Source organism: Theobroma umbraticum, unplaced genomic scaffold (genome assembly GCF_002168275.2).
Source record: "Theobroma umbraticum cultivar Fairchild unplaced genomic scaffold, ASM216827v3 scaffold_95.0, whole genome shotgun sequence".
In the NCBI taxonomy this organism is placed as follows: Eukaryota; Viridiplantae; Streptophyta; class Magnoliopsida; order Malvales; family Malvaceae; genus Theobroma; species Theobroma umbraticum.
The window spans coordinates 7,631,986-7,641,468 of record NW_018397257.1 but is presented as its reverse complement, the minus strand read 5'-3'; the positions used below and the strand labels follow the sequence as shown (position 1 = coordinate 7,641,468).

The 9,483-nt window shown below is 37.0% G+C and overlaps 3 protein-coding genes across 3 annotated transcripts; all 3 read left to right on the top strand.

The window, feature by feature from the left end:
• On the top strand, positions 1–3,158 carry LOC110412023 (uncharacterized). Its single transcript, XM_021422425.2, has 4 exons — positions 1–431; positions 784–1,040; positions 1,468–1,919; positions 2,674–3,158. Exons 1-4 carry the CDS (start codon positions 322–324, stop codon positions 2,929–2,931), a joined length of 1,077 nt encoding a protein of 358 aa, XP_021278100.1. The 5' UTR covers positions 1–321; the 3' UTR covers positions 2,932–3,158.
• Positions 3,159–4,243: 1,085 nt separating this feature from the next.
• On the top strand, positions 4,244–4,609 carry CLV3 (CLAVATA3). The gene is made up of 2 exons (XM_021422426.2): positions 4,244–4,342; positions 4,430–4,609. The coding sequence occupies exons 1-2, from the start codon at positions 4,244–4,246 to the stop codon at positions 4,607–4,609; spliced, it is 279 nt and encodes a 92-aa protein (XP_021278101.2).
• Positions 4,610–7,522: 2,913 nt separating this feature from the next.
• LOC149527453 (putative pentatricopeptide repeat-containing protein At1g68930) lies at positions 7,523–9,477 on the top strand. Its single transcript, XM_089782903.1, has one exon. It carries the CDS (start codon positions 7,590–7,592, stop codon positions 8,514–8,516), a length of 927 nt encoding a protein of 308 aa, XP_089639029.1. The 5' UTR covers positions 7,523–7,589; the 3' UTR covers positions 8,517–9,477.
• The last annotated feature ends 6 nt before the right edge of the window (positions 9,478–9,483 follow it).

Genomic DNA, 9,483 nt, shown 5'->3' with positions numbered 1-9,483 from the left:
AAACACTTTATGAAAAAAAAAAAGAAGGGCAAAGCCCATCAAACCAATTCCATTGGACCAATTCTTGGGTTTGCTACTTTGAAGAAAGGAAAAGAATGTTTTGGAATGGCCTAGTTTTTTCCAGAAAATCTGAAAATTGGGAAGAAACGAAATTGCGTGTACCAGCTATCATGCCATTGACCTTTTCCTTTCTTTAACACCACGACAGACGAGATCTCCCCTTTGATAGAAACTTCTTGGCAATCGCTTCCTCCATATTCGCACCAACTAATGCTTTAAATTCAGCACCCAGACAATTTCGTCCAAAACCCTGAAGAAACAATGGACTTAGGAGGAGAGAAAAGAAGGGTGGTGATTGTTGGAGGTGGGATTGCTGGCTCCCTCCTTGCCAAGTCTATCCAGTTCAATGCTGATGTCACCCTTATTGATCCGTAAGCTTCTTTTTTTCTTTCTCTCTTTCTCAAAATGATGGTTGTTTTTGTTTCTTCAATTCAATTCATTTCTTGTGAAAAAACTTTGAGACTGAATTTTAGGATACAGAGCAGCTGCCTTAAATTTCTGGGTTTCTTTTATTTTTCCTCCTGGAAACCTTTTGCTATATGTAAATGATATGTAGGAATGAGAGTTCTTTTGGGCAACTTTCGCTATAATTGGCTATGTAAATTTTTATTGCTGACAATTGATTGAACTGGATTTGGTAATTCTGTCTGTCACTATTTACAAAACGAAATTAAAACAACTGCATTGGAGAGTAATTTATCAAGGAGTTTTTTATAATCTCAGGAAGGAATATCTTGAGATCACATGGGCAAACTTAAGGAACATGGTGGAGCCATCGTTTGCCGAGAGATCAGTGATAAACCATAGAAATTACCTTACTAATGGGAGTATCGTTACATCTGCTGCGATAAATGTCACTGAAACTGAAGTGTTGACTGCAGAGGGCCGTCTTATTGCTTATGATTATATCGTTATTGCAACTGGACACAAGGATCCTGTTCCCAAAACTAAGAAGGAGAGACTTGATCAATACCAAGCAGGTAAAAACTACATCAAAACTTGAGAAGCTCTTTGTCTTCCCTTTTGGATTATTACATGCTTTCAGTAAAGAGTGTCGAGGCAATGAAGATAGTGCAAATTTTTGTGAAATTCTAGTGTCTTATTTATGGGTGGATTTCTAGCTTCAGAATTCATTAGTGAGGACTCCACTTAGGTCAAATGTAATTAAGCATAGTGCTTTGGCCTTTAAATATTACACAATATTCAACACTCCTAGGTATAAGGCTCTGATATATTTTAAGTTACAACTAACTCTGCCTTAAGCTTGCTTAAGCTCTGTATTTATTATGCTGTCCAATATGTTATGTATAAGGCTATAATAAATTAACAACCACATGAAAAGATATTAATTATACAAGCTTGGATTATATTGTGCTCAAGTTAATTCTATTACACCTATGCTGACAGAAAATCAAAAGATACAATCTGCCCATTCTATTTTAATTATTGGAGGAGGTCCAACTGGTGTTGAACTTGCTGGAGAAATTGCCACTGACTTCCCAGAGAAGAAGGTTACTCTGGTGCATAAGGGACCAAGGTTGCTGGAATTTATTGGGTTAAAGGCTGCTGATAAGTCTTTACGTTGGCTGAGATCAAGGAAAGTTGAAGTAAAGTTGGAGCAAGCAGTTGACTTGAATTCCTCTTCAGATGGAAGCCAAGAATACCAAACATCAGCAGGAGAAAGTATCAAAGTGGATTGCCATTTCCTTTGTGCAGGGAAACCATTGGCTTCAGCATGGCTTAATGAGACTATATTGAAGACTAACTTGGATAAAAGTGGAAGGCTGATGGTTGATGAGTATTTGAGAGTCAAGGGTCGCAGCAATATATTTGCAATTGGAGATATCACTGATATTCCAGTAAGTCCTAGCCCTAAATTGAATTTCTTAGACCAGCATTTGATTTTTGTTTGAAAAGCAAGCTTCATTACTAGTCGGGTCCACAGTCGCTAGGATGGTCTTATTTTTGGTTGATGTAGCTATTTTGGGTGAAAATTGGCTAGGTTAATATAAACAAAGTTTCACAATGATATTCTCCCTGCTATACCTAATTTGACAGTCTCAAAGGGTTTATATGGGGAAATTTTCAAATGAGTATGATTGATCACTTGTTAGGGGGTATCAGGTCACCTCTGTATACTTCAGTCGGTATTTTTTGTCTTGTTCGTCCTAATTATTCAGTTATGACCTGGCTGGAAGAGGAGTTTCTAGCTTGACAGATTTATGTGCATTTTAGTTGCCTGTATTGGTGTGTATTCCCCAGCACGTACATGCTTCCAAAGAAGATTTGTAATTATATGTCAAATATATACAGAATACCTCATGTGTTGATGCTTTCTGGACAAGTGTGATTGTCGAAGTAGAAAATATGTTTGATTTGTAGAATATATATCAACTTAAGCTAGTTTAGTTGTAAGACTTAATCATGCTAGTTGTATTCACATATAGGCTATCTTTTGATGTTACATTGTAGGTGCAGTTTTACGTATTGAATGCGTTTTTACATGTTTTTATTTTTTCGAGCAAGAGAAATTAGATGGAGATTTTTGTGGCATTGAGAATATTTAATGCTTCACCAAGCAAATCTAACATTTGAGACAATGCAATAATCCAGGAACTCAAACAAGGTTACTTAGCTCATAAACATGCCTTGGTCGTTGCTAAAAACTTGAAGCTGTTGATGGCTGGAGGAAAAGAGAGCAAAATGTCCACGTATGAGCCTGGTTCAGCAATTGCCATGGTTTCGCTTGGGAGGAAAGATGCTGTGGCACAATTTCCCTTTACCACCATCAGTGGATGTGTTCCTGGCTTGCTCAAATCCAGAGACTTGTTTATAGGCAGAACAAGAAAGCAGATGGGCTTGCAACCTTAAGCTGTAGATGCTGAAGGACGACTAAAAGCAGCTTCTATTTTGACATTGCGTTCACTATGTCTACCCCTATTGGTTTTCAATACGAGCTGCATATATTCGTGATCTCATATATATTTTTTGTTATTTTTTGAACCCCTCCTTTTGGCTGTTGATTCCATGTTGCCGAGGATTTGTATCTATAATTGTTTTGTGAAATATGATGAACAAAGGCACAGTTCAGAGTGATATATTGCTGTCTAAAGTTCAACTCAGTGAAAGCAACTAATTCTATTCAAATCCTTCATACAATATGTAAGTAGCTAAAGGGCGAAATATTTGTATCACAACAACCGTGGCGTCATCGTTTTTGTAAGCAGCAGTCATGATAATAAGACAGATTAGCCATAGCTGTACACTAAAAAGGTGTCATGAAATCGAATCTTCTTCTTTGGTAAGACCCAATACGGTAAGGATTTGGAATAAGGCCACCAATCCCCCCCCAATCAATCAATCCCACATCCAAAATAGATCAAATCACCTGCTCCATTTAACCATAATTATCCATCATCACGTTGCTTCTTAGCTCCACTCTCCAGGAAAAACAAAAAAAAAAAAAATAGTTCTCAATTTACAGTGTAAAAGGAATCTCTATTCCTCTTACGACTGAGCACAAAATCTACCGTGCAGTTAAAAGTATAAAGATGGAGGCGTTTTTGTTATTCCAACTCCCTGTACTTTCCTCATTGTCTCGGTGAAAAGTAAAAAAGAAACCCAAAAAAAGAATCAGAAACCATAACGGAATCCGTAAATATCACTCCTACTTTAGATAACAGGTTTTTCCAAGTTCTACGATTCTCACGAAAAAAATGACATCATGATCATTAGATACGATTACGTTGGCACGGGTCATATTTTACCTGATACGTGTGGAGTGACGTGGTGGTGACTGTCATTCGAAACGGCGCTGTCAGAAAACTAGAGAGACGGTGTTTTGTGTTTTCTTTTTGTATACAAAGTTACAACCATTGCTCCAAAAATGGCTGCACATGCAATCATTTGCATCAGCTGTCCTTTCCAGTGCTTTCCTTGTTTTAGTTCCCTCTATAAATTGGGAGCCTCCACCTCTCCTAGTTTTTACATCTTTATCTTCTCTTTAGAGTTTTATCCAAGACTTTCTTGTTAATTATCTAATGGCAGCAGCATTTACTCTAAAAGTTACAAATGGGGCATTGGTGCTGCTCTTATGCTTGCTGGTTTTGCAAGGAGTTTCTGGTCTCTTTCTTTATTCATCTTCGAGTGTTGTTTCATTTGCTTATTTGGGTTTTTGTTATTAATGTCAGTGAGCTCTTTTTTATGTTTTACTTTGTTGTTTTTGACAGAATGCGTTTCTGGCCATGGATGCTTCTATGCAAATGCAGCACGAAATAGAAAGGTTCATTACTCTGTTTATGTTTCAAGTGTTTCTCTTTTTCTCTTTTGGCTTTCATGACTTGACAGATAAAACTCTTCATGCTTGCAGATGCTGCAAGCTGAGTTGAAGGAAAACAATGAGGTTGTCAAGGGTTCACTGCATGGATCAACAAGCAGTCCTGGGAATATAGAAAATTTTGTGGGATGGGAGTTAAGGACAGTGCCTTCAGGTCCAGATCCATTGCACCATAACGGTGGTAGCCCTAAGAAACCACGGATTGATCCTTAAATATCCCAGCCATTAGAGTTTAAGCTTTGGGTCCATGTTTTGTTGGTGATTTATAGTTATGATATAAGTCTAGTTAGTCTCATCTACTCTTTTGGAAGTGTAGTTTTGTTTAGTCATGAGGAGGCTTTTGCATGCCGTGGTCTCTTATCCTTTAGCTGTTGTCCGTTTTGACTTTTGATTACATAAATGCAAAATGTATGTATGTGCTTTACATTAATTAATATAATGTGTATTTTCTTCCGCATGTTGAGAAACCTGAACTTCATTTTGGATATTCAAGTTATCATTTGGCCAAAAGCAAATTAGGCTACTTCACTTGACACTATTGATACGGTTAACTCTCTAAACTCTGTCCCCTTCTCTTGGGTTCTGGCCTGGAAAGTAGAGTTTTTGAGTGGGTTGCCTAGGCAGCTAGGGATGGAACTTTCCCCATTGAGTGGAGGAGAGATCCTCCACATAAAAATGTTCCCCCCATTGGCTCTTGAATTTTTTGTTCCTTTCAATGGAAGTTTCATTGGGGATACAAAAAATGAAAAGACCAAGATATTGAATTTGATAATTGATTCTAAATTTCTATTGGGAGGGTAGAAAAAGAAATGAAGGACAAAATTGCTGTAAGAAAATTAATGACCCTTGAAAAGATTTTTACCAGAAGAAAAACTAGCTGAGAAGTTGTGTGGGTAAATGGTGACATGAAAGAGAGAGAGAGAGAGAAGTGATTGTTGGGGGGGCGGCTGAATCAGAGTTGCAGTGCGGCAGTGTCACGGTCAAGCATGACCATTTGTAGTCGTACCACAATTGTGGATTGGAAGAGAATCAATGGAAGGTGACATTGGGTGGGTGCCGGCAGATCTGTACTGCCATAACTAACCCTGAGCTTCATTTGCCAAATCTATATTTCCCCTGATGGAAATCAAAGACTTGACAGTGCTGATGCTAGGATGAGCCCCTGGCGAAAATTATTCCCTTCATGTCAGGCAAGATCAGATCAGCACAAGAAGAAAGTGTCCATGTCCACAAATAATTTGTATGTATTGCTGGTTAAAATGACATGGCTGCTGCGGAGCTGTACATGACTGGGCCGGGTGACAGCCTAAGGCCATGATTTTGAAACTCGGGTCGAGTCTCATATACATGTAATCAAAGAAGACATATAAATGGTTAGTTGATTCATACGTAACTACTACGAGGATTGGATAAAATTGTGCACCTTTTTCCCTTGAATTTCAAGAAACACGTACATTGAATTTTGGGTAAAATAAATTAATTTTTAGCTTTTAATTATAATAATATACAAATTTATTAATTTTTAAAATAAATACATCATTCGAAACATGTGAATGGTATTAATGTTTAAATGTAATATGTTTAAACTATATTTTTTTCTTTTAGTCCCTTTTTTCCTTTGTCTTAAGAGAGCTAGTAGTGCTTCCACCATACAATCAAATCTAACCATAAAATGTTAGATCTAATTGAATCTCTCCAAAAGAGCACTAGATCAATGTTCCCTTGAAGAGCACTAGAGAGGTTTTTTTTTTTTATTTAGAGAGAGAAAAAATTAAAAATTTAAAAATAAAAAATTATAAATTATAATAAAAATATTAATACATTATTAAACTAATGAAAAATATTAACGGTTGATTAAAAAAAAACTTAGTTTGCGTTTGGTATATTGTTGGGAATGTGATTACTGAGAATGTGGTTATTGAGTATATGATTGCTGGGAATGTAATTATTGAGAATAGAACCTTACAGCGTTTCGTGTAATAGAGAAAGTGATGATTGTAGAAAATGTGATTGCTGAGAAAATTACATTGTAATATTTGATTCGTAAACATTTTACTGAGAATGTAATATAAATTGATAAAATTACTCTTAAGTATAAAAAACATATAAGTTGAATAAATTTATAATTTTTAATATAAAATTTTACATTTCAATTTTAAGAAATTACAATAATAAATAATAACATTAAACAATAACACAATATTTTTTTATTAATTATTTAGATATTAAAATATATAAAATTACTAAATATTTATTTTCACCTTAAACTTATAAATAAAAAATAAAAAACATTATCCAAAGACAAATCTATCGATAGATAAATAGTAACGGTCAAAAGTTTGAACGTAATAATATTCAATTTTAAGCATTCCTTACGCTTGTAGAAAACATCTTTCCCTCTCAAATCCTCTTAATTCTTTAGTAAATTTTTTCGATTTTAAACCATGTAAATGTTTCTCTCTCTCAATTTTTGACACCAAAAGTATAAATTTTTCTCAAAACACTTTCAAATTTTTTAAAAATATAAATTAAGGTTTTATAAAATTCAAAGTTTCAATCTCTCTAATTTTTAGATTTGGTGGTAAAATTTGACCCAAATGTGTTGGTGACGGGCTATCCTTTATGTGGATAGTAAGAAGAAAGAGAAGAAGGCAAGGTGAGAAGAAGGAGAAAAAGGAAGGAAGAACAAGACAAAAGTAGGAAGGAATAAAGTGAAGAAGGTAGAAAGAAGAAGAAAAGGTCAATTTTGAAAAAAGAAGATATGTAACTTTCCCTACATGGGAGACTGGGAATGTCATTTCTTTTTTTAGTTGTAACGTGATTACAATTGTAAACACATTATATTCTTTTTTGGCCAACTAAATGTTATTAAGTGATTGTAAAATGTAAGGAATATCTTTCCCTTACGCCATAACAAACACCTCTTTATATGTTAATAAAAAATATTTTTTTAAACAGTGTTTTTTTAAAAAATTAATAAACTGGCGCATAATTATACTTATATCAAAATAGGTGGCAGTATATTTTAGCCATGAATCTTTGATTTAAGTTATCACATATGGATATATTCTTTTCATAAAATTGAGCAAAGGGTGTGAGTGTGAGCAGTCCTTTTTGGTACTTTTGTGCCGCTCATTCATTATGCTCAATTGCTATTGTCCCTAAACAATACTACCTCGCATCTCGTCCGCTAATGCAGGCTCCTGCCAAAACCATACCCTTCTTCGCATCCCTCCTAGATCAATGCTCCTCAATCAAATCCCTCCAAAAACTCAAACAAATCCATGCAAGGACCATCCACCTTAACATTTCAAGCCACTCCTTTATCCGGACCAAACTTCTCTCTGCCTACGCCTCATGTTCACAAATGCGGGAGGCCCATGTCCTCTTCTTCTTCACTTCTCGCCAACCCACTTTCCTCTACAACTCCATCATCAGAGCCTACACTTCTCTTAACCAATTCTCTCAATCCCTCTCCATTTTTCACCACATGATCATTGCTCAAAAGCCCTTTGACGGTTTCACCTTGCCTCTCGTTCTTAAATGTTGCGGTCAGTTATCTCATGTTACGCTTGGAAGACAGCTCCATGGAGCTGTTTTGGTTCATGGGTATTCGTCGGATTTGGCGAATAGCAATTCTTTGATTAGTATGTACGGGAAATGTGGTGAGCTGGACTGCGCGAGGAAAGTGTTTGATGAAATGCCAGTGAAAACTTACGTGTCGTGGTCGGCTTTGATGACGGGGTATGAGAAGCTCGGGATGGCGTGGGACGTGTTTGCTTTGTTTGAAAAAATGGTGGAGATGGGAATGGAGGTTGATGCGGTGACTTTGACTACGGTTTTGACTACGTGTAGTCGTGAGGGGATGGTGGAAAGAGGGAAGGAGGTTTTTGAGATGATGGAGGGCAGGTTTGGAGTGAAGCCTGGCTTGGAGCATTATACATGTATGGTGGATATGTTGGGGAAGGCGGGATTGGTGGAGGAAGCAGAGGAGTTGGTGATGGGGATGGAGTTGGAGAAAGATGAGGCTTTGTGGAATGCTTTGTTGGTAGCTTGTCGGATTCATGGGAAGGTGGAGGTGGCTGAAAGGGTAGAGAGAAGATTTCTGGGACGAGCTTGAATGTAGCTTCTTGAATTCTCTTTGATCTTTGTGTTGGTCCAGCTTGGCCTGGATAGGATTGTTATTTCTGGGCAAGCTATATCTTGATGCAGATGTTACACATTAAACCTAGGTGTTCAGGCAAATAATTATACAGTTAAAAAGTGCTTTCTCACTCACTGGTAGTGGAAATGCAAGGGACGGTGACATCATATCTGATACTTAATCGAAGCTGGTTTGTCTTTCATATATATGTCAATTCAGGCCCTGCAAGCGCAAACTCGTTTTTCTGATGTGGGTACTAGAAGCCATTAGACCAGTGATGAGGCATTGGGGCCGTAAGAATTGCAGGCAAGGTTTTGTATTGGATTTTGGATTTTTTGGGGAAAACCCAACATTGTGAAGATAGTCTCCTTAAATTTTGCAGGCCTCGCTAGTTCACCTGGGATGGTTTTGTTTCTTCATGGAACCTCTTGATAGCAAAATTTTCAGTCCTTGTATCTTTGTGTTGTTACAAAAGTACTGCCATGCACTTGTGCCCCTCGTAAATAAACATAGATATGCTCTCAACCATAACTGCATGGGTAGATGCAATCTTTGTCCTGGCTAAAGCTACTTAGTTCTACCATTCATCCCCAAGCCAATTTGGCAGCTGCTTGCAAACAAGAGGTGAAAAGGAGTCGCCTTTGCAATCGAAAGCACAGCCTACATCCTTAGTGCAGCAGCATCATTGCTCCAGCTTCAAACACGCTTTTCATTTGTTAAAGCTTGGAGCAAGACAACGGCATTTTGCTATTCTCTCTTTCAAGAAAGGGGGAAGTTTCATAAAGTGGCATCATAAGTTGAGTTTCTACATGTAATCAAAGTATTGAAGTCTCTTACAATTGACATGTAAGACAGAATATGACGCTTTTCTCCGTCTTTATTCATCTTCCAAAGATCAGAACAATATATTGTTCAAGAACTCCTGCCTAGCCTACTTGTGCTG